Source organism: Canis aureus, chromosome X (assembly GCF_053574225.1).
Source record: "Canis aureus isolate CA01 chromosome X, VMU_Caureus_v.1.0, whole genome shotgun sequence".
NCBI lineage: Eukaryota > Metazoa > Chordata > Mammalia > Carnivora > Canidae > Canis > Canis aureus.
This window is the reverse complement of record NC_135649.1, coordinates 90,749,762-90,775,513: the sequence shown is the minus strand read 5'-3', so window position 1 is coordinate 90,775,513 and position 25,752 is coordinate 90,749,762. Positions and strand designations below refer to the sequence as shown.

Genomic DNA, 25,752 nt, shown 5'->3' with positions numbered 1-25,752 from the left:
CCGAGATTCTCACCCTTGGATCTTTAAACAGAAAGTCTCTTTGGTCATCAGCTCCTATAACCCAGCCATGTGTAGACAATATGACTCCCTAGAGCAAAACTAGTCACCACATCCCTTTGCCTTTCCTCCAGGTGTCTTCTGCTTCCCCAAGTAATCCTTGACTCCCATTTTATCTACAGATCTTTGGCCTGGAGACCATTCTGTTTTTCTCCCATAAATCAGCGGCAAGTCTTGTTGGCTGGTGGCAATTAAGATAATGAGGATGCCTCGATTGTAATATGGACACCGAACATAGGATAGAATCTGCTGAGAAACAGACAAAAGTCATCCAAATGACAGACCGTGGTATGAGGCTCAGTGATGCCAGACTTCAGCACGGAGACTCAGGGGCAGCTTTTATGAGGTTAAGTGTCATGTCATGGGAGAAGGGCAAATAAAGAGCGCCTGCTGGCTCTACTCTGGCTCTACACTACTTTCCCTCCACCGTCCCTGCCTGGCTGCCAGGCAGCTGCCCCCAGAGTCCTCAAGGGCAGAGGAAACTAAGGAAGACTTAGCCAAGGCTGGATGGGAACCAATGGTAGAATCATTTGTACTCATCCCTTGGAGAAGAGCCATTTTTCTTTTCTGCAAACTAAGGGTGTGGCTTTTCCTTTTTTTTTTTTTTTTTAAGGCTCTGATGTGAAGTCATAACATCTCTAGGTTTTTACTGTCAGTCTTCCTCTTGGAATTGAGACTTCTTGTGTAACTTTTCTCCCCCCACCCCCCTGCCAAAATGTGTAAAAACTGCAGGTTAACTGTAAGAGAAATTTGCAAAAAGAGACAAAGTATTATTGGTAGTTATGGGGCTCCATCCTTCCATACTTTCAGGCATAAGATGTCATATCAATCCCTATTCACTTGTACTATTGACATTCTGAATCTGTGACCATGTCACTTGGAACTTTCTTTTATTTGAACTATAGGACTTATCATTTATCAATATTTACATGCCTGCAGAATGTGGCTGTAACAGGTCATATCCTAGTAGGGGAGCAATTCACATCCAAAGTTCATTTGGCATTTTATCACTGGTTACTCTTTCTACAGGGCAAATAAATACTTTGCCCACACTGCATCAATGATTTGAAGTATTGTGATTGCTAAAGGTGCCTGTTGTATCATGTATATTTGTGCTCTAGGATATGTTTCACCTATTTTCCCATTATCTGAAATAATTCCTTCTGAACCTTATCTAAAAGACATGCCAAAAATGTGAACATGGAATAAAGAAAGGGAGAATGAATAAATTGTGTTTCAATGATCTATTGCTATGTAGTAAACTGCTATGAAATTTAGTGCCTTAAAACAACAACGATTTATTATGTTTTATGATCCGTGGGTTGGTGGGACTTAGATGGGTAGTTCTTCTGGTATGTGGTATTGGCCAGAGTCACCCATGTGGCTGCATTCAGCTAATGGCACGGACGGAGCTGGCAATTTGGATGCCTTTGTTCTTCTCCCTGTGGCCTCCTCATGCTATTAACTTGGACTTTCTTACAGCAAAGCGGTCTCAGGGGCTCTAGAGCAGGGAAGTAGAAGGGGCTAGCTTCCTAAGGTCTCAGGCCAGTGCTGTGAAATGAAACTGTATCAATTCTATAGCAAATTATTGGTCAAAACAAGACACAAGGCCAGCATACAATTCAAAGAAACAAGAAATAGGTTTCTCTTCTAAATGAAAGGAACAGCATGTACATGAAAGATGGGAGGAATTGTTGATACCATCTCTAGTAGGAGTTTACCAATAGCAATACAGGGAAAATGTAAGGAAATGGTGAAGGAAATTTAAAAAAAACAAAGCCCCAGAGACTGAGAAAGAAAATATAAGAATATAATAGGGATATTCTTTAAATACTCTTTCCATGTATATTCCCAACATTTTGCATCGTGTCTGGCATATAGAAGGCCCTTAGTTAATGTTTATTAAACAAATGATTTTGATGAAGCTTCTGTGGCAGAGACTGGCTAATTATTCACCAAACCAATTCCTCTTCTTCCTGGGCACATAAACAGACTTTACTTCCCAGCCTGCCTTGTGGTTAGGAGTGGCCTGTCAGTTCTACCTGATGGAAATGGAGAGGAAGCACCATTTTCATGTCTGACCCATAGACATCTCTCAGATGGTATCCTTCATGCTCTCTCCCCCTTCTGGATGGTAACCTCCAGGGTGACCTTGGAAGCCATTTTGAAGATAGGTAAGCAACAAGATGGAAGGAGCCTGGTCCCTGAATCACCACTTTGAAGAGAACCATCTGATCAGGAACAACATTACATGGCTATATATGGGCACTAAATAACCTAGTTTGTGTTAAGCCAGTGACATTTTAGGGTTTATTGGTAACAACAGCCAGTGGTATCTGAACGAACACATCTCTATCTCTCAGGCCTTCTACCGTTTCAAGGGCTACAATCAAGTTCAAATTCCTTAAAACTGATGTTGTTAAGCTCCAGTTGGTATAGTGAAAAGTATATTTGGAACCACAATGGGGTAGGCAGACTTCTAAAAGGCCCCCAATAATTCCTGCCTCCTATAATTCATATCTTCATATAGTTCTCTTCCCTTGAATGTGGACAGACCTAATGACTTGCTTCTAACCAAGAGAATATGGCAAAGATGATGGGAGGCCACTTCCATGATTAGGTTACAAGAGATCATGACTTCCCCTTTGCTAGCAGACTCTCTTGGTGGTGCTAATGAAGCAAACTGCCATATTGGAGAGGCAGGCAAGGCATTGAAGATGGCCTCCATCCAACAGCCAATGAAGAACTGAGGCCCTCAGTCCAACAGTCCTCAAAGAACTAGAGCTTCCCAAGAACTATGTAGATGAGTTTGAAAATAGATCCCTCTGCAGTTGAACCTTGAGGTGAGACCACAACCTAGGCCAATATCTTAATTGCAGCCTTGTGAGAGACTGTGAGACAGAGGACTCAACCAAGCTGTGGCCAGAAATACAACTAATACACTCATATACTGGGCTTTACTATAATCTATTGACACTGCTGATAACCTTCTAATTTCAAGCAGATCATCTTAGAGATAAACTCATCTTGAATTGTTTTTAGCTCCCACTTGCATTTTTAAAACACGAACTTCTGGAAAGATTGCCCGATTGCACCACTCTGGTTCCCTAATCCATTATTTACTATGAAGGAACTGCTACATGATTGTTTAAAATCTGTTTGGTTTGGTGTTTGAAATTGTTGTAGGAAAATGTCTGTAAGAAGAGAAACAGAGATAGGCAGACAGAACTGAAACATGAGTGTTGAGTTCCAAATGACCTAGGCTAGAGACATCTGGAACATTCTACATCCATCTGAAACACAGAAAAACACCAGATGCTCAAAAAATAACAGGGTAACTCTAGGAAAGTTATTTGTGTGTTCAGCTTGATCAACAGCCTAGTTTTAGGAGATGAATTAAGGTCTGTGGAAAAAGCGTGGAGCAGCCTAGAGGTGAAAGAAAGACAAGTAAGTAAATACATTTGGAAGGTCTGGCAGCAATGGGTTCATAGTCCTTCGAGACACCTGGTGACTGAAGCTGAGGAGAAACTGACCCTACAGATGGAACATGTCCAGTTAGTTCCTGGACATGGGAACCATATCCGTTCCCCTCTTTATAATGGTTCTTTTTTCTGTAGTTCGAAATATTGTTTTGTTTCCCTGTCTCTGTTGAATGTGCTCGGGGGAGGGGAGCTAGAAATGAGGGCCGCATGATTTCAAGAAAAACAAAGGGGGGGGTGGGATGCCTGGGTGGCTCAGTGGTTGAGCATCTGCCTTCAGCTCAGGGCATGATCCTGGAGTCCCAGGATCGAGTCCCACATCAGGCTTCCTGCATGGAGCCTGCTTCTCCCTCTGCCTATGTCTCTGCCTATGTCCTGATGCCAGAAGGCGTTTGATTGAAAGCCCTTGAATTAACCTTTCTGCCCTTAACTATCCTCATCTAAATAAAGGGATTAAGCTAGTTGAACCTTACAGTCTGTGGTGTTCCTTAAGTTTTATGACTCAATGACTCTTCTGGTGGAGATTTCAGGCCAGGAAAAAAAAAACCACTTAGAATCTTTTCTTTAAAAGGAGAAAGATGCCTCATTGGAGAAAAAGTTTATGATTAACTTGAACGATGATGCTGTAGGGCAAGTTGAAATGACGCTAGATGGTGAGGATTCAACTTAACTGTGCTTTTAATACAATCTTGATATCATTCTTGTTTGGCTAAGCAAAAGGGAACTTTCCCTGTTCTGACAGCTGAGTCTCATCCTAAGAAAAGATCAACTGGAACCAGTCTCTTCCCCAGTGACTTGGCGTTTCTCAAGCGCTGAGTCACTTGGAAGAGACTCAGGGTGCTGAAAATATCCAGTCCACCAGGCTTTGAAATATCAAAGTATCTCTTTAATTGACAGTCATCTGTGAGCAGATCCCAGCATGAGTTCTTCTTCCAAAGAGATTTTGTTGAAGTGTTTGTTGGACCTCTTTATATTACATTACCCATACTCCTTTTAAAACCAAAGTCAAGTTCACGCTCTTTTAATTTTCCCTCAATTTTTGTTTTGACCTCCCCAAACAGCCCACAGTCATCTGATATTTAGATGTATGAAGTCTTTTAGTGTCTATATTCAATTGGTTACCAAGTATTGAACTATTGGCCATACTCGAGGATTTGTTCTTGCTCCTCTTCTTTTTCACTTGGCATACTTCCCATACTTCACTTGGCATGCTTGTTCTACCCCTCAGTTCCTTTTACAATCTATATGCAAGTATCTTCTAGATGTGTCTCTCCTGTCACTTATGTTAAACTGCACCTCTGCTTCAATCGCCTGCAGGACTCTCAAACTCAACAGGCCTCAGAGCAGAATTCATCATCTCCCATTCAAGCTCCTCCTTCAGACTTTGGTATTTTGGTGGAAGGCACCCTCATTCACCAGGATTTCACTCAAGACTCTACACCCAATTACTACACTCTGGAAGTTTTCCTTCTCACCATTTCTCATATCTGTCACCTCTCCTTAGCTCCCACTCTTCCTTTTCTATTTCAACCCTTCTAATCTCTGGACTAACATACTGTTACTGTGGACTCTTGGACTTCCCCAGGCCACATATCCCCAGGATAGATGTAAAAATCAGAGCCAGAAAACCTGCCACAAGACTGCCTTTCTCTTGCTTTGCCCCTGACCATCTACTGGAATTCCATATCTCCTCAAATAGGTTCTAAATGGTATCAGTATTCTCCAGAGAGTGTTTCATGCACAGTCTGGAAGCCAGTCTTCTTGGCTCCTCCAAAAGAGTTGCCATTTTCTTATTGTCCTCCTGTAGGTTGCTCTAGTGATTTGCATTGTCACTACTGCAGATATGTCACTGCTGCTCATGACTGCCAATGCCCAAGGCCTTGTCCACTGAGGCCACTGAGGTGTGGCCATTGCTGCTGGTGCCAGAACCCAATTGTTACCCATCCCTGTGGAGGTTGTGGACATCCATGCTGCTGAAGGCCAAGTTCTTGCTGCCCCATGGGTAGTCATGTTCATGAACTGTATACTTTTTAAGATTTTGTTTTATCCTTATTGCTTTCCTCCCTCCCTAGAACTTGAGTATGAATCCATTGAGGTCTACAGAAGGCAATCTGAATGACAAACTGATCTTTCTGTAGAATCATTGCCTTTTCCTTACAATTTTATCCTATTGCACTTGAAAAAAGATGGCACTCCTATTATGTTTGCCCTTAAGGATAGTTATTTTCTAGGATATACTTCAATCTCTCAGATGTACTGTAGCTTGAGCAGCTTCACTCCCTCCCCTAGCTCTCTGAGAAAGCAGGACTAAACCATAGGAAGAACATAGTGTGTGCTCAAGAGTAGGCTGCTGAGAGTTAATAAATCAAACCACAATTTTCTATGTAGATTTTTCAGATGAAGACAGTAAACTTATTGACCAAGCAGCCAAAAAAATTCTTCAGAAGGCTTTGGGACACCAGTCCATGCTTCACACTCTTGCCAGTGTCATTGTTCTACTAAGCAATGCAGCCCATGTTTAAAATTTCTCTGATTAACATCCCCCCTGACTAAAACCTCCAGTGGTTTCCCAGTGCCTAAAGAATAGCCTAAAGTCTTCAACAAAGTATGTAAAACTCTTTAGAATCTGGTCATAGCCTCCCTCCCCAGCATTGCTCATGGAACCAGAAAAAAGTTCCTGAAACTCAGTGTGTTCCTGATCACTGCGTGTTTGTCCATGAACCACCTATATTATAGCCTAGAGATTAAATACAGCGAACAAAGTGGTGGTTGCCAGAGGGGAAGAGGATGGGGGAATGGGCCAAATAGGCAATAGGGATTAAGAGATCCAAATTCTAGTTATAAGACAAATAAGTCACAGAGATGAAAAGCACAGCATAGGGAATATAGTCACTAACATTGTGATAACATTGTATGGTGACAGATGGTAACTAACTACCATGACCACGGTGAGCATTGCATACTGTATAGAATTGTTGAGTCACTCTTATGCACCTGAAAATAGTATAACATTGTATGTCAACTCTACTTCAATAAAATTTTTCTTTTTTAAAAATAGAGCATGGGCTACAGGTTTGACAGGTCAAGATTCAAGTCCTGCTTCTGCCTTCACCAGCTGTGTGATTTTAAGGAAGTTCCTTAACTGCTCTAAGCCTCAATTGACATATCTGTAAAATGGGGATAATAATTGTGTCCATCTTGTGGAATTGTGATCAGGAATAAATAAATTATAAGTATTTTCAATTTGCTTCCCCTAGTGTCTCCTAGTCGAGAAATCTCCATTGCTTTTTAAAAAAAATTTTTAAAGATTTTTAATTTATTTATTCATGAGAGAGAGATAGAGATAGAGATAGAGAGAGAGAGAGAGAGAGAGAGAGAGGCAGAGACACAGGCAGAGGGAGAAGCAGGCCCCATGCAGGGAGCCCAATGTAGGACTCGATCCAGGGTCTCCAGGGTCACACCCTGGGCTGAAGGCGGTGCTAAACTGCTGAGCCACCCGGGGTTGCCCCAAATCTCCATTGCTTACTTGGCTGGTGAGGTCTTTGCTGGCTATTCAGGATCAGAAGGGTCAGAGAGGAGAACAATAGAACTATCTGTAAGCTCAGGGGAGGTAGGAATTGGGGGGAGAAAGAGAGTAAGACAGCCAGCATGAGGTTAGGGGCCAGAAGGCTGGGGAAGAGGAAAAAGATAAGAAGACAGATTTTGGAAAGAGTGGTATGTGAATGAGATTATAATTAGTCTTCCTGTGTGTTTCATGGTAAAAGTTCCTCCTCACCAACATCTCAAGAGAACTTTGGTGCTTTTAAAGGCTTTTTGGTAATGATTTTACCAAAATCATTGGTAAAATGATTTTTGTTTCTTTTGGATATGCAGAGACGGGTACTGGCCTCAAGGCAATCCAATTTTATTTGCGTTATGCCTGAAACAATCAGGTTACTCAGGGCTATGGGGTAAATGACCAGTTTCTCTCCAGGGGAGCCAAAGTATGATGGAGTTGAATATAATTCATATGGTTTTCTCAATCAGCAATTTGAGAATTGTCTTTATCTTTCTTTTAAAGATTTTATTTATTTACTTGAGAGAGGGCGAGCATGAGTGGGGGGCGGGGGAGGAACAGAGGGAGAGAGAGAAGCAGGCTCCTCACTGAGCAGGGAGCCCCAGGTGGGGCTCGATACCAGGCCTTTGGGATCATGTATGACCTGAGCCTAAAGTAGACACTCAACTGATTGAGCCCTCAGGCACCCCGCATTGTCTTTATCTTTTAACTGAAGAATTCAGAATTAGAGCCAGACTGCCTGTGTTCAGATCCTTACTCTTCTACTTAGTGGCTGTGAAAACTTGAACAAAGTATTCAAATATCTGTGTCTTAACTTCATCTTTAGAATGGAAAAATAAGAGCTACCCCACAAAAGGTTACTGTGGAAATTGAATGAGCTGAAACATTTAAAGAGCTTGGAGGAGTTCTTGGTACATAATGAGCAGGCCACCGAAGTTAGCTCTTATGGTATTTCTAGTTATTTTTACAAAATAGATAACTCAGTTCAGAGCATAAATATAGGCATTAAATACTAGTATTTACATATTTTTGCTTATATTTATGTATATTGATGTTCATATATTTGTCAATATGTATATTAATGTATACACACATCTGTACATACATATATGCATACACTCACACATACACATACATTCACAGAGAGAGAGAGAAAGTTGGGCGATACTTTGGTAATTAACCCCAAGAGAGATTTCGAACATTTATTTATTCATTCATTCGACAGATATTTGCAGCATCCCTGCGATGATCCCAGACTCTAAACATGTGCATATCAAGTGTTGCAGTTGCTGAGACCGGCACCATCTCAGACCCTAGAAAACACTCAATGTTAACAGAAAAACAGGGAAAGATCTGGGGAGAGGATGAAGTGAGATGATTTGCCCAGAGCCTTATTTTACTGGCATAGTTTTGAATACAGCAGGTCAATCCACTAGCCCTTCATTCTCTCTGCTTCTCCACCTGTGTGATGGAAATGATCACAGCAGCTTCATAAAGGGATTGGGAGGATTTGTGAGTTAAGTATGAACTCTTGCTGGTTCAAGGATCATCCTCTACCTTCCATAAAACAACCTTGATTTTCAGGAAGAGAGATAACGAGAGGGCACATTTTCTATGTGCCTTGCGTAGGTGCTACAGTCACGTCTTGTTTCCCGTTGGTACTCGTTGAGGAGTGCCCTTGGAGCTCCTCTGGCTAGGTCTGTAGTCGAGGTGGGCTCTGTTAGGGGACAAGAAGCTACAATTAAATCTCAAGGGTGAGGATGGAAAAGCAGGGCTGAGAGCCCTGCAAGCTATCCATGTGTTGAGGGCCAGCCCTGCTATTAATGTATATATGCAAGAAGCCCAGTCCCATAGTCCTCTGGCACAGGAGCCCTTTCTTTATCAGCTGATAGCCTGTCTCTTGGTGTGTCTGGTAAAGTAGATTGGAGAGCCCTGTGTACATAGAATTCTTGCTTCTGCACAGTGAGATCTCTGTCACCTTCCAGCCCTGTTTCATTGGGAATCGGGTTCAGCTCTGTGATAGCAAACATGAGAGCTATCTTCGCAGAAACGTGACCGTGGCATCCTCCTGGAAAGATTGCATCCAGGGCAGCACAACCAATGCAATTTCACACCTGTGACGGGTGTGTTATATGGGAAAAGGTGGTCTAGGTAGCATTTGCTTTCTAGTCGTATTAATAGTAAAATAAAGTCGTGGTCTCTCCTCACCGTCAATCAACCCTCCCGCTGTTGCCACTTGTCTGCCTAAAATGAGAATCTCGTCGGTGTTACTGCCTGGCACACGAACCTTCAACAGCTCCCTTTTGTTTTGGAGTTAGAGTTTCTTCATATGGCTCAGCACAGCCTGCCTTTCCCATGTCACCTCCTGCTGTGCCCCCGGTACACTCTAATCTCAGCAACCAGGACAACTTGGGAATTAAGCGAAGCAGTCCCCATGGGGTTCAGACAGTACTTTCGGACTCTTGATTTGAATCCACTGAGCTCTTTGTGCATATTTCTCCCACCTGCAAAATACGGGAAGAATAGTATCATAGGCTACTGGGGAGTAAACAAATTCATGAAAATTAAGTGTTTAGACTAGTACCTGACACACAGCAAGATTAGGTGGCATTGTTATTATTTGCAACAATCCGAATGTGGCATTCTCTTTGAAACCTCTGTGCCTCCACCTGGGTGGCTTCTGCAGCCTGTGATGCCCTCTCTGCCTCCTGTGCCTGGCCTCACTTGGAACACCTCCCTCAGATGGCATATCTTCTTTGCCTCTCTCTGCACATCCCACACTGTCTGACACTTAGCACAGCAGATTATTGCAGCTTTTCAAAAAAAAAAAAAAAAACCACTAAAAACAAAAAACAAATGTTTTGTCCCCCACAAGACAGTGTCTTCTTTGAGGGCAATGGTTACATTCATTTTTGTATGTCTAAGTGTCAGAAGTTTAAGTGTGAAGCAGGCCTCAAAAATTACTGGTGGATTCATGAATTGAACTTGTATAAAAATGTTCAGAGCAGTGGCACCTGGGTGGCTCAGTGGGTTGAGTGTCCGACTCTTGATGTCACCATCTCAGGGTCATGAGATCGAGCCCCATGTCAGGCTCTATGCTGGGCATGGAGCCGGTTTAAGAGTCTCTCCTTCTTCCTCTGCCTCCTCACTCTCCCTCTCTAAAAAAAAAAAAAAATGTTCACAGCAGCATTATGCACAACGGTGCCAAAGTGGGAACAACCCAAATGTCCATCAACCAATGAACAGATAAACAAATGAGGTCTATCCATACACTAAATATGACTCATATAAACAGGAACGAACTTCTGAAACCTGCTCCAGCATGGATGGACCTTGAAGATATGAGGCTGAGTGAAAGAAGCCAGACACAAAAGACCACATGTTATATGATTCCACTCACATATTGTATGAAATGTCGAGAGTAGGCAAATCTAGAGAGACAGAAAGTAGATTAGTGGTTGCTTAGGGCTGGGGGAGGGGATGAGGGGACTGGGAGGGGTACAGCTGCAGGGTATGCAGTTTCTTTTGGGGGTGATGAAAATGTTCTAAAATTGACTGTGATGGTTGTGCAGCTCTCACTATATGAAAAACCATTGAATTGTGCATTTTAATTGGGTGCAGTGTATGGTATGTGGATTATATCTCAATAAAGCTGTTACCAAAAGAGAAAGAAACAAAAAAAGAAAAGAAAAAGAAAAAAGAAAAAAATTGAACAAATGGGCAAATGAGGGGGAGCACTTTTGGATTTGTGCTGAATGTAGACACATCCAAGAGCAAAAAATTCTTGAGTCACCACCTGCCTGAGCTGGGGGGGCTAGGGTCAAGGTTCCCGGCCTTACAGCCTGTGGCCACATCCCCCTTCTCAAGCACTTATTCCCTCCTTGCCCCTCTAGGCTCTGTACCCACCCCCCCCTCCACTGTTAGTCTCCCCTCTTGTTTCCTACTTAGATTTTCTTTTCCTCAGGACAGATGATGAGGGACCATTAAGGGATGCTGGGCCATTTGTGGGGAAATGAACATGAGAGCCCAAAGGGACCCTGGAAACATCCTTTTGTGGAAACACGGCTTTACAAGGTAAGGAAGTGGAGGCGCAGAGGGGTCAAGGGCATTGCTGTATCTACCTATCTCCAGGCCAGAATGATCTGGAAGCCAAAACAGGTGGAACCAAATCTCATATTGAATGGCTCACTGCGTATCTGGCGATTTCTGTTTATTCTTTCCCCAGAATGTTTTGGATAGAGATAACATCCCATCTTGTTGCATTCCAATAGATCTTTAAAATGTCCCTTTTTTATGCTTTCATTTTGTTAGTATGGAACACATGATGTAGTAGAGAGACCACAGGATTGGGAGTTTGGAGATCTAGACCCCAGTTCCACTCTGTCACTGCTAGCTGTATGACTTGAGTGAGGCAAATGCCTCCTTGGGGCTCCCTTCCTTCCCTATAATATTAGGGGCTGGATTGCATTACTTCTTTGCTTACGCCCCCGCGTCTCTGTCTATGGTTCTATAATTTGATAACTATAGGTTGAAGTAAAGAGACTGTCAGCTAAGACTGAGAGCTCTTTTCAAGGTAGAGATTTTCTTCTGAAGATACTTGGTGGCTATTGAATCTGACCAGTATGAACAGTTCTCCCGCAGCATGTGAGCACAGGAATAATTGAAGAAGTATGTGTTGTTCAAGCTGAGTATCATTATGCTATTTTAGGACATGACTACTATGATAATAAGGAAATAAGAACCAAGATACACTGAAATGAAGACCAGAAATATTCCAGGTGCTGTCGCTTCTCATTTTAACTCCCACAGCATCCTTAGAAGGAAAGTAATGTTCACCCACTGCACAGATGTGAAAACTGACGATTGGAGAGATAGCTTAACTTTCCCAGGGTCACGGTGAATTATGGGTACTATGGGGGGTGTGTGGCATCAAGTCGGCCTGACTCTCTGAGTTGTTTTTCTCCACCCTGTTGGCTTCTGAGAACAGGGCTTTCTAAATAATGGGTCAGGGATGGAAGAGACTTCTTTTTTGGGGTCAAGGTCCCTGCCACTGTCATTACCTCTAATGCTATAGTCCTCTTATGTGATACTTGATCGATTAGGTATGTTCCTTGGTCTCAGCTAATTTCTAATTTGAGATAACTTCTCTGTGGCATTGATTGACCTAGTTTGGCTAGGCAGAGCTTGTGGTTTGCATGGGAGCTGGAAAAAACCCTACCAGATCTCATCATGAATTATCATCTGGAATCCTCCCTTCCGTCACTTGAGGTTACTGGCAATTGTAGACCTAATGTGAGAGCTGCCAGCAGGAGACAGGTAATTTTAATAAGAAGAGACTGTTTCCTGGGGAATTTTCTAGAATTTGAAAGTTTTTTTTCTGAAAGTACCCCAAATCACAACTTTGAGTACACTTTGAGTAGTTCCTGTCACCTGTAGCTTAATCCAGGACTCAGGGATTTCAGGTGACTGTGAGGTTTTTAACATAAACACACGCTATTTTGTGCATACAAGTGTGGTTTTTGGGAAGGGAAAGAATCCATGGTTTTTATCATTCTTAAAGGGATCCATCAACCGAGAAAAGCTAGAACCCCTGGCTGGTTCCCTGAAGCCTTCTCTGACTCCTATTCCTTAGGCCCATTACTCTTGCAGAATTTGTGATTTCTTTCCCCTTTGGGAAAGTAAATCTGGGCCTGCATCAGCCATAGCTCTCCCTCCCACCAGAGGCAGCCTGGTGGTGAAGGATGTTTGAGTCGGCAGATTGTGCGCCAATCCCCACAGCACCACTTTCTTGTGTGTCTGTGGGTAGTTTGTTTAACTCAGGGCTGAAGGTCAGCAGATAAACACAGGTACAGCCTTCCTAGCTGTGAAAACATTAAAATCCTCAGGCTCTGGTTGTAAATGGCTGCTTTCCCATCCTCCTGCACTCCCTTGACTCCCTGTAGGACTCTCTCCTCTTCCAGAAACTAAGAAGTTTTTGTAACTAAAGTCTGATTCTAAGTGTGATTCAAAAGAGCACTGTCGGGGGCGCCCAGGTGGCTCAGTCGGTTGAGCATCCAATTCTTGATTTGGACTCAGGTCACGATCTCAGGGTCCTGGGATTGAGCCCTTGCATCGGGCTTGGTGCTCAGCGGGGACTCTGCTTGAGATTCACTCTCTCCCTCTCCCTTTGCCGCTTCCCCTGCTTGCATACATGAGCTCTCTCTAAATAAATAAATAAATCTATTAAAAAAGAGAGTATACTGGTGGGCTAGGCAAGTGAATATCTTTATAAGATCTAACTTAATGTATAAGTCTTCTTATTGACATATAAAATATGCATTTTATATAGCACATGCTAGCCTATGACATCCAGTGACATCGTACACATGTCCTAGAGGGTCTCCACTTGAAGGTTCTCTCTCAGGCCCTGCTGATGGGGCAGACTGGAAGTGCTGGTGTGTTAGCCCCCTTGGTAGCATCCTTCAGCCAATATTGGATGGGACTTAATTATGATATTATGGCTTCCCTTCTCTTGGGTAGGACAATTATCCATATCATCTCCCAGAGGCCCCTAACAGGGTTGAGCCCTGACTTCCCACTGTGATCATTAATGATCCCTGTATCAACTCTTTTCCCCGATCTGTCTGACTCCCCCACTTCCTAACCAGTGCTTCCTGGGGTCACCTCCCAAATAAACAACGTGCACCCAAATGCTTGCCTTAGGGTTGGTTGGCTTCTGGGGGATCCCAGCCAAAGACACACTTAAAAATAAATATTTACACATATGTTAATGCATACATAATATTTTATAAATGTTGGGAGAAGAAAATTTTTCATATACAATCTCCTCCCCTACATCAATAAAAAGGCAAATTGAGAAATGTGAGATTTAATATTCCACAGTGGGCTGTCAGCAGTTTCAAAGCCCAAAGATGTCTGATAAAACATGTAATTTATTCAACCTCATTTCCTATGATCCTCCAATATTTGCTTAACTGTATTAATACTGTGGGACTCATCTGCCTTAGTTGGAAACCCTCTCCTTAAATTCTTTTTTAAATTAACTAACAAAAACTTCTAACAAAAACCTCTGCCTCTAAAATGTGTATCATCCTATATTGTTTTGTGTTCTGGAAGGGATGGATGGAAGGAATAGCCTCACATTTCTCACAGCATGAGATAGATTTTCCTTGTTACTTTTCTCACCACCCTGTCCACCCTTGATGAACCCACCCTAGCCTTTCCTTAACATCTATCTACTTGCCAGGGAAAGAGATAGTAGTTAACATTTTTCATCCGTGACTGAAGTTCTGCAGTACCCATGGTTGCAGGATACTTTTCAAAATTTGGCCACAGCTACCCAAACCAGCTCATTCCTCCTAGGAAATCCACCTCTAGCTTTTTCTGGCTCATGGGCTGCTATGACATGCATCATACCTGTGCTTTTCTGAAGGAGCCACCAATTTTAAGAAAGAACAACAAGAAAGGGAGCTATGGATTAGATGAGGCTGGGGACTCTACTCTGCATTTTTTTTTACCCTGGAGGTATTCAGGACTGGTTAACACATGGCCCTGCATTGCCCTGACACAATCCAAATGAAAGTCTTGTTTATAGGCTCAGCAATGGCAAGAGTTCTTATAGCTCTGTTTTGGGATACATGCTTATGTGTTTCACAGAGGGAGCATGGGGAGAGAGATGGGTAGTGTGTTGGCAGAGAAGAGCCACAATAAATCTCTATTCCTGTCCATCCCTGTCTTATCTCCCATGGTCTATCTCAGACAGCTCTTGCCACATGCTGTGTAACAAATCATCCTAAAACTCAATGGCTTAAAACAATAATTTACTTCTTACATTAAGTGTCTGTGTGTTGGCTAGAGGTTAGCTGATACAGGCTGGGTTCAGCTGGGTTTAGCTCCAGGCTGCCGGCTGGATCCAGCTCTGTTCCTCTTATCTCTCGTCCTCCTTGGGTCTACAGAGTATGCATGGTGTGTTCTCTTCATGGTGATGAGAAGTACAAGAGGGAAGGCTCACGTCAAGCCTCTGCTCTTGTCACATCTGCTCATCTCATTGGTCCAAGTCAGTCATGTAGTGAAGCCCATAGTCAAGGGACAGGGAAGTATTCCACCCACCATGAGTTCATAGCAAGGTTGTATACATAGGTGTATAATAACAGAGTAGGAAAAAAATGGGGCCAATGGTTCGATCTATCAAATGTCCTTACTTGGGCACTCCAGAGCTTTAGACAGGTCATCTAATGGCACCACTGCAGTGCCCTGGCATTATGTGTTCCCATTTCCTAATTGGCCACTAGCCTGAGAGGCCAAGGCTAGGCCTTTTTTTTTTAAACTTTGGATCCCCAAGACCTAGCAAAGTACTTAGTACACAGGACCAAAGCAGCCCAACATGAGCACATAGATGCTCAATAAATGGGCTCTTTGGAATAGAATTGAATTGAATTGAAATGACTTGATGAAAGCTTTACAAAATGTGCCTTTTATCCACCCATTAGACATTTTCTCTTTAATACAGTGTGCATAATGTACCTATGAGCTTCATTTGAATCTTCTTTACACTCACAGTAAGATGCAATTTTAAATCATCTATCAGCTAATCTTTCTTTTAAACACGAAATATTTGAATGGCAACATAAAAGAGTAATTGTGAATGTTGACTTTCCCAGTGTAATCTCATTGTTCAGTTTGGCCCCAAATTCTCTCTTGGTTCCCCTTTGGTAAGAACTATCATTCCTCACTCCTTACTAGTCAAAATTCTTCAGCTCATCCTTTTTGTTGTTGTTAAATTCTTTCATTGTGTTAATTCTTTTTTTTTCTAAACCATTATCCTGGTACCTGGTACAAGGATTACATATAATCCATCCACTCCCATCAACTTTGGTTTGCATAATCTGTATACCATTACAAGCAAAACAGCTACATTTGATGAGAGTAGACTATGTGCCAGGCACGCAGCTCCATCCAGATGTGTGATCTCACTGTGTGACAAAGCTGAGGATTGGGTATACCAGGTACCTCCCAAAGCCAGGCTGTCTGACTCTGAGCTCACACAGTTAACTGCTGGCCAGTATTGCTTACAGATCTTTGATCTTCAGAATATTGGCAAGAACATGGACCACGGGCAAGAGGCTTCATCACAAGATCTCTCTGACTTTCTCTGAAACCACGGGAAAAGCATTAGACTCTTGTGAGCCTCGGTTTCTTCTTTTGTAAGGGGGAGCTCTTGCAATTACCTCATTAAGGGAGTTGTATGTGGAAATACTTCAGAAAAGTAGCATCCTGCTCAAATTCTAAGGGATCTTTATTGTCTTCTCTTCAAGTGTTCCTTAAACTCTGGCACCGACCACCCTTCCATCAGAAGTGATTTTGCTTCTTTGTTTCCTCACCACATTTGCTGACAAGGCACATTTGGTCTTCTGTCCTGAGAAATTTCATTTCCCTTGAGCCTACCTATTTGTTTGTTGAACAAATGACACATCACTAGCTATGTCATATTCCCAGGCTTTCTCGATATTTCTTGATTAATTTCCCTCTTGTCCTCATGGCTCTACTGTTTGCCCAGGCTGGCCCCTCAGAAGAGCTGAGGATTGTGTCTGATTGTGTCTGTGCTTGCCAAAACCCAAATGGGAATTTGAAGGTTTTGGGTTGTTTTTTTTTTTTTTTAAAGTTAATATTTAATCTAATTGGCTCCAAATATTTATAATTTTGGAAAGATAGCAGCCTCATTAAAAAAATTTCTTTGACCTAATTATTCAGTCTTATAGTTTCTGTTTGGGGCTTTCATCCCCCAGTTCCTGGGGATATGATGGTGAGACCAAACAACACCATCCTCACCTCCTATGGTTTACAGTCTTACAGCAGGTGTGTGTGTGTGTGTGTGTGTGTGTGTGTGTGTGTATGATTGAACTGGTGCTAAGTAGTTCCACTTAACTTGTGTTGGCCTAATAAGAAAACCACAACGGCAGACCTTATATGTTAATGAAGCATTTGTGCCGAATGCACATTGCTTGAGCAAAGGTTTCCTAGTAATTGGAAAATAATTTGCAAAGCACTAGGAAAATGTAGCCATTGTTTGACCTGCGGTTGTGTGGGCATAATGTCCCCTCTCATACTTAGTGCTGGTTGCAGCGGAGTTGCAGGAAAACAATATTATCCATTATTTTAAATCAATGTTGTTAATTGGAATTGCTCTGCTGTTATAGTTCTAGCTCCACTAATTTGTAAATGTTTAAGGGCTTCCAGGATGCAGACAAGCTAAAATATGAGGAATCTGTGGTCTTATGTTTGCATGTAATGAGCACTATTTTAATTAAATACTTTTATTCAAGGGAAAAACTTTTCTTCAAAAAGGTCTGTGTGTTACTCAAACTTGAAGAACACTAAAGTTTCAGATTCTCCTCTGAATCATCACCAATAATGATGATGGCGAAGACATAGCCCTTCTCCAGCTCTGCCATCTTTACCTTTTACTGTATAGAATTATATTGTGCATAGTATAGTTACTTATTACTATAAATAATGGAACTACGTGTGCATGTTACTGTATATACATACTGTATTTATGTGCATCCTCACATTTTACAGTATAGAATTACAAACCCCAAAATAGGTGTATGGTACTTTAGGGGAATGTCTTAAGTGATTTTTCATGGAAAATTGACTATGGCTTATACACTGGATTTAGAACCTCCATATATCATGTGGCTCAAGTCCATTTGCCTTTGTTTTAATATAAATTCTTTCTAGTGGGAATGTAAAACGGTGGAATCACTTTGGAAAAGCTTGGCAGTTTCTTATAAAATTAAACATAGCCTTAACTTGAGACCTGGAAACACACAAAGACTTGCTCACAAATGTTCAAGATGGCTTTATTCATAATGGTCCAAACATGAAACAACTTAAATGTTCATTAGTAAGAGAATGTTCTTAAGAATTCTGCTACAAAAAAAAAAAAAAAAAAAGAATTCTGCTACATTTCGGGTGCCTGAGTGGCTCAGTCAGTTAAGCATCCACTCTTGATTTCGGCTCAGGTCATGATCTCAGGGTTGTGAGATCAAGCCCACATTGAGTTCCCACACCGGGCATGGAGCCTGCTTAAGATTCTCTTTCCCTCTCCCTCTGCCCCTTCACCCCCTCTCCAAAAATTCTGCTATGTTTATACAATGAAATACTATCTAACAATGAGAAGGGATAAACTGATGCATAAAACAACATGGATGAATCTTAAGCCATTTTGCTAAGCAAGAGAAGCCAGACACAAAAAGGAAATACTCTATGATTCCATTTATATGAACCCCTGAAAAAAGACAAATCTAACTTGTAGTGACAGAAAGCAGATCAGTGGTTTCCTAGGGCTAGAACGAGTATTAACTGTGAAAGGACATAAGGAAAATATGGAAGATGATGAAAATGTTCTATTTCTTGATTGTGGTGGTGTTTATATAGGTGTATACATTTGCTAAAACTCGTGAACTGTGTGCTTAAATTTTTTTTTACATTGCTTCTATCTCACAGGTCGGTTGTAAAGCTGGAAAGCAGTTTCCAAATTAAAAATACACAATATTTAAAGTACTTGCCATCAAGACTGATGCCTTTGAAAGATATGCTATGCTTATCCCCGTGGCCCACACGCTGCTGGCATCCCACAGCCTTTCCCTGTTTCAGAAACACGGACCTGGTGCTTACCTGTCTTTTCTCAAGTGATAAAACCAATGGCCAAGGTGAGTCTAGGACCCCTGCCATTTTGCCTCCAGCCTGGTTCCTGGATTTCTTAGCACCACCTTTGTAGATGGCTCTTGTGCTTCCCCAACTAATATCAACTCAGACCTTCAGTTGGCTGCCCTTGGGTCTAAGGTTGAAATGTCCCCCACTTCAATTCAGAGCTGGCACTCAAAGGGTGCTTGTATATGTGCATATGTTTAAGCCTAGATTTTTCATTAGACTAATAGCTAATCTTAATTAATTTCTTACAATTGCCATCCCATACTTGTTTTGTTTTGCGGGAGTCCTTGCACCCAGCATAACTTACTCCACCGTTCCTTGCTGCTAGGCTTGTCTGTGAGCCCAGCTGTAATGGAGGCCGTTCTGATGTTCATGTCCCTTGGTATGGGAAGGTAAACTGCTCTGAGCGTCGTGGGCCATCTTTTTCCTTGCTTGCTGTCTTCTTCAGCAAGGAGGGCTGCTGACAGCTGAGCAGGCTGCCTCATTAGAATTCACTGGGTAAGCTGATTCTCCGTTTAACTGATGAGGGAATTCTTGCACCAAGGGGGTGGGGGAGAGGTTCATTCTGTCAGCTGCTTTCTTCTGGCATTGCTGTCGGGGGAAGGGATGGCTGGTCTACAATCTAAAATGGCCTGTACGGGAGATACCAGGAAACACCAAACCACTCTTCCACCAAGAAACAGTGAAAATCATTTCCAAAGGTCTGCTCATTTCAGCATGTCACAGACACATCGTGTCTTCCCTTTGAAGAGTGGCAACTACACTTTGTTTCCCTCAGAGAATAGAAAGTCTATGCCAAGTTGACACTCTTATTCCTAACAGTTCTTTCTGCGCGGGAATTTGGGTCCTTCCCTAAGGGGATGGTGAGAGAATGAAGGTCCCAGTAGGTCACACTGAAGCTTTAGCATTCTGTCTGTGATGAGGCCATGGAAGGCTTCTTTCCAGCACTGATTTGTCTGGCATGTTGCAGAGCAAGACCCAGGCTTCTGCTTTAACTTCAAGTATTAAGCTCTAGAGGTCTTCAAGACCATCACGTGAGGGATGCCTGGCTGGCTCAGTCAGTAGAGCATGTGAGTCTTGATCTCGGGGTTGCGAGTTCAAGCCCCACATTGGGTGTAGGGCTTACTTAAAAGAAATAATAAATAAATACAAATTTTAAAAAACACCATCCAGGCAAACCCCTTTGTTTGATGAAGGCAGAAGCCAAGAGTGACATGAATACCCTTCCCCCCACCCCAGTTGCAGAACAGAAGACTCTCTGAGGTCCCTTCTGATCTGAGATCCTAAAGACCACATTCTTAATAAGGAAGGTTGACCCTCTCCAAAGTCACACCACGATGATTCCAGGTTAGACTCTAAAGCAGTTGCTCCTTTGTTCTTAGCTAGGTTTGAGCTGAGTCAGTTTACTCTGATGGTATGGCAAACTGAAGAGCATAAGGACACATGCAAAATGATTCATCCATCCCAAAGGAGATTGAGCTCTTGTCTCTGCATCTCTGAAGGGCTTTGCCCTGTGCTTACAGCTCTTTAGAACAGGATCTATTTTCTCTGAGATGACAGGAGGCATCAAATGGTGGTTTCCTTCAGAAGAGGGAGCTGACTAGCCTATGACAATCCAAGTTGAATCCAGCGTTAAGAGAAGGTTGTTGGAGAGGCTAGTGAAAGAAAAAGAGTATAGGAGATTGCCTTTCTCTTTTTTAAAAAGCCTTTCTTTTCCTTTAACGTTCTCTTTCATTTTTTCCCTTTTATTTTCAAGCTGGAAAAAAGAAACACATGTTGGTTGTAAAAAATTCAGACAATAAAAGAATGCGTTTTCTACCGGTTATGTATTGCTATGTAACAAACCACCGCAGACCTTAGTGGCCTAGAGAAACAGCATGTATTTTGCTTTTGAATCTGCAATTTAGGCAGCCACAACCTGGCTCTGCACCTCCAGATGCCAGGGACCTCAGCGGGGAATGGCTGGAAGGCCTAGGGGCTGGCTGCACATTTCTCTCTCTTTCTTCATGCGGTCTCAAGGCCTCTCCGTGTGGTCATTGCATGTGTGCTTTCCAGCATGACAGCCTCAGGACAAACAGATTCCTTACATGGAAACCAGCTTCCTTGCAGCAAGCTTCCAAAGATATCTGGCAGAAGCTGCATGGCTTCTCATGACTTAGCCTTGGAAGCTCCAGACCATCACCTCCGCTGCCTGCTGCCAAGTAAGTCACAAAGGTGAGCCCAGATGCAACAGACGGACATGGATACCACCTCTTGATGGGAGGAGTAGCAAAGAAAGTCTGACCATCTTCCATCTACCACTCGATCCTACTTACAAATGCTTAATTACATGCCCTAGAGGTAACTTCCATGAACACTAGGCGTGCACTTGAGCATGAGTAGTCGTTAAAAGTATGGATACTACTATTCCAACATGTGGGAATCTATGCATGAGGATCTGGGTTAGATTTTATTTTTTGTTTGTTAGGATGTGGTAAGTAGTGGGAGGGGGCCTGTGCCATACATTCTGTAATTCTGCTCTGGGCTTTTGCTTCTCTCAATCCTACAGCCCTACTTCAACAGGATGGTTCTGGAGTTTTATCCATGGCTGAGCACACACACACACACAAAAATCCACGACGAGTGTTCTCAGTATTCTTCATAAGACATTGACTATCTCAGAGTTATAATCACACATGTCATCACTGTGCTTTGTCCTCCCAGCTGCCCTACCAGGTCGGTACAGTGGAAGTGCATTGTACCTAATATTATCAACTGATAATACTTCAAGCCCCACTTTTCAGATGAGTTCGGAGAAGTTAAATAACTCATTGATGTCTCTTAACTAGTGCCTGCCAAAGCCCAGCTTCAAACTTTAGTCTGTCTGATACCCAAACCCATGCCCCAAACCCCTTACATTCATTCTAATTGTATAAAAGGAAAAACTAAAGGTCAGGAAGTCATCTGGCCTGATTCATTTCCCAGAGTGGGTGCAACAGGCACAGAAATATGACCGTCCGATTCCGATACTCTAGAGTATTAACCTCTCCTGAGATGTGTTTTGCATTGCCTACAGCGGCAGTCTATTGCTGCTTTCACTTGTGGGAACTACTTCTATAGGCTTAGCATCTTGAGTTATCTAAGTGCAATGGGAACATTACTGAGTGGAGAGAGGACTGGAAAAAAATCCAGTGGAATTTCTAGCAAACTAAAAGAAAAACTGAGAACACCTGGATCCTAAATTTGGAGTGGAACATATATCGTTTAGGAAATAGTTAAATAGCATAGACAGCAACATGATTTCAAGCCACCATGAAGGGTGTTGGTTTTCTTTTGATGGTTTTGAGTTTGAGGCCACTACTTGCTCCATCCTTCCCATTACAAGCTATGAGAAATCTATGGATGCAGCATTGGGCTGATTCTGGAACAAGTCTCCTTTATCTTTTGTCACCTGTTTCTTTGTCATGCTTTGACTTGATTTCTACATTCACGTGCTACCAGTTCCCCTCAGATAAAAGCTGGACTGGTTGAATCTCTACTGACAAGTTGAGCCATTGAGATCAGGGAGCTTTCTGGCCCTCTGTTAGCAACTGTGCCATGTTCAGGCCAGGGACCTTTTGCTTTGTTCTGTGTGGACTTCCCCGGCTGTGTTTCCGTTGCCCTTGCTCTTTCCGTCCCTCTGCACTTTTGCTTCAGTCCATGCCGGGCTGGAATAAAGCTCTCAGTGCAGCCACAGTCGATAAAGTCATGAGCTCAGCTAGGCCCTGCTGTGAAATGCTTTCGAAAAAAAAAAAAAAAAGTCTCCTGCCTCTGGATGGGCTACTCATGGCCTTGGCCCATGAATGTCTGCCATTGCTTAAGATGGAATGTGTTTGGGGAGGTACTTTGGACTTTAAGAGAGAAGAAAAACTGTAGTCCAGAATACTGCCAGAAGATTTTCCTCCATTATTCATCAATCCTTTCACCTATAGCTTGTTCATTTATTACTGCATTCATTCAGCAAGCATTTGGTGAGATCCTGTCCTGAGCCAGGGACTAGCTGAATAGGTATTGGGCACACAGGTTCAAATAGGAAATGGTCCCTGGATCCACTTGGGAGCTCAAAGTGCAGTGGTGAGGCTTCTGTATTCCTGCTCTTACATGTTCCTTATTCCTCACTCTTTTTCTCTCCTTCTCTATTCCTGTTGGCTGTTTTATAGAAGTCACCTTGGTCCGGTTCTGCCATTAAATTATCAAATTCATTCTAAATTGCCATTACTGTTTATAAGATGTTATTGTTATTTCAAACCCAGTTACTCCTTATTCATATTATCTTTCCCTTTCATTACCATGTCTGTTTGTTCTTTGTATCTTTCAATCATTTTCAGGATTTTTATTTTATATTCTTCTTCAGACTTTTCTATTATTTCCAGTGGTTGGGCTGTATTCTTCCTCTTTGTTGCATCTGCCAACTATCGCTTATGGTAATTCATTTCCTTGTGTGGCTAGTCATTGTTATTGTTGTTTTTTTAAATGTTATGAATCTATCACTAGCGTTTGTTTCCTTCTGTGGAGGTCCTTGTAGTGTTCAAAGTGATTTCACACTTACCTTTGCCAAGACCATAGGGTCCAGGTCTCCCTGGACCTCTCAGCTTGGGCTTTCTATAACTCAAACATCACATCTACAAGGAATAGAGGCTTAGGTTCTTGACTTTTTCATAGATGGCTCTCTCTCTCTCTTTTAAAAATTTATTTACCTGTGTAAAGGCCAAACAGACAGCAAGTATCTTTATTGCCCTAATGAGCCAGCGGCCAGTGTGATTGTGTTAATATTAGTGGATGGGAAAGATTTCTGAGGCTTTAAGCTTCTGTGTGTGGGAGAGTGTCAGGGCCCCCATCTCAGTCTCTAGGGGCCTATATCTGGGCTGCAGATTCTGGGGGATTCCACAGCACCAGTGTGAATTTACTGCTCTGGCTTTCATTTCCCCTAACTAATGGGGAATTTGGGGGTTTCTCATTCTTTCAAAGAAGCTTTGTGCTTTTTTCTTTCTTAAGACTGGGGAAAGATAGTGTCATTTTTAATCTAGACTTTCTATGAGACTTTCTTTTTTAATCTAGACTTTCTCTGAGACTTTCTTTTTACCAGGAAAGTTTTTCTTTTATTTAGTTCACAATATTTTAAAACATATTTTGAGTACCTATAACATTTCAGGCACCATGCCTGTTTGTATATCATCATCACTTGGAGCCTATGTCCTTTTTCCAACATGTTTCATTAGAAACAACAAATTAGAAGATGGAGGGGCCAGTGCTGAGGGAGACAGGTACAATGATACCAGCAGATGGAACTTATTGCCGACAGTAGCAAAGAGGTGAGAAAGGAAGCTATGAAAAACAAGCCCAGAAAGAGAAACAAGGATTTTCTAGAACCAAGTAGCATGAACAAGTGAAGCAACACACCTGTATCACACAATTGCATCATCTTCTTACATCACAACACAATCGCTGATGTGCCCAGATGTCCCTGTTGAGGGATCTTCCCTTACTAGAAAGCCTAGCTGCTCTTGCCGCCATATGTTTAAAGCATCTTGGTATCCTATATCAGCTACATAAGGACTGTGAGAATAGGCACGACTAGGGGTGTGGGGATGGGGATTGTGTGCAGCAGTGGTAGAGAAACTTGTCTGGGTCACTAGGGAGAAGATGGGTGCCATATGATCCACTGAGGACCTTTCGGTGGACATGGGTTGTGTTAATCATGTCTGCTCCCCAAATGAACGAGCCCCAGATGTTTCCCATTATCTGGAAACTGGAATTGAATGGGAGACTCATTAGGGGCACTTAGGGTTTTAAAATGAGAAGAGATGAAATTAGGAATGAATATGGATAGTGATATGAAAAGGAGCCCAGGGCAGCCTCGTGGATTCCAAGGAATATGGCAAAGCTGCCATTAAAGTCTCAGGCTGCCAGCAAAGCCTGGGCTGGCAGCTTAAAATAATAGACGAGAGGCCCAGCTTCACCTGAGACCAGAAGCAGCCTTGGCAATTTGCAAATGAACTCTCTTCAGGCAACTGGAACAGGACAGACAGAAGGGGTCAGTGGGGAAAGGAAGAATTCCAGGGGCCAGAGAGTCATTGATCTCAGGGGAGCAAAGATGATACCAGCCAGTGCATTGGCAGCCAGCTAAGATAGTGCTTTCCTTGGCTGGGGGAAGGAGCAGAGAAGGACACTCCAGCTCCAGGTTGCTGCAGAAGACACGGGTGGTGCTATTCTGAGACTGAGTGTCTGGAGACAGTGCTGAGGTTCTTACCCAGACAGAAGTGAAGAGAAAGGGGCCCTGAGACAGTTGGCGACCAGAGTAGGTCGGGTCTAGAGGAAAGTTGAAAGTGAGTGAAGATTATTTCTAGAAATTTCCTTTTATGCATTAGCTTCTGTCTCACAAGGTCCTCTCTTCTCCTTAGCTCTGTCCTCTCAGTTTCTCGCTGGCTGTGTTAAATTCCTCCACATCCCCACCACTTGATGCTAACTGTCCTCTCTGAGATTGCCGATGGATGCCAAATCTGGTGGAAATTTCTCAGTGCTCATCTTAGTTGACACTGTGCTGAGATCGGCAGTGGAACTGTAGTTAGTTGAGTAGAGAATGCGAGGTGAAGGTGTGGAAGAGATAAAGGTGTTTTCTGTATTTTCTTCTGAGAGGACACGAGATTTTTTTTTTTTAAGATTTTATTTATTTATTTGACAGAGAAAGAAAGAGCGTATAGGCAGGGGGAAGTGCAGGCAGAGGGAGAGGGAGAAGTAGGGTCCTCATTGAGCACGGAGCTGGATGCGAGACTCAATCCCAGGATCCTGGGATCATACCTGAGCCAAAGGCAGATGCTTTATTTTTTTTTATTTTTTATTTTTTATTTATTTATGATAGTCACACACATACAGAGAGAGGCAGAGACATAGGCAGAGGGAGAAGCAGGCTCCATGCACCGGGAGCCC

At 42.6% G+C, this 25,752-nt stretch overlaps 1 protein-coding gene across 4 annotated transcripts in view; it reads left to right on the top strand.

Annotated features, from left to right (window-relative positions):
- The window catches only part of LOC144307760 (uncharacterized), a 111,867-nt gene that overhangs the window by 72,565 nt on the left and 13,550 nt on the right, over positions 1-25,752 (top strand). Inside the window, exons 3-4 of one of the 4 annotated variants that reach the window (XM_077887739.1) lie at positions 18,601-18,806; positions 19,136-19,339. The exons of 1 other annotated variant lie outside the window; for it this stretch is intronic. In XM_077887739.1, coding sequence (XP_077743865.1) covers positions 18,601-18,806; positions 19,136-19,203 — 274 coding nt within the window. In that variant the 3' untranslated portion in view covers positions 19,204-19,339. Of the gene's footprint in view, positions 1-179; positions 1,254-18,600; positions 18,807-19,135; positions 19,340-25,752 lie in introns of those variants that run through there. 2 more of the 4 variants (XR_013374480.1, XM_077887738.1) reach the window with 2 other exon arrangements.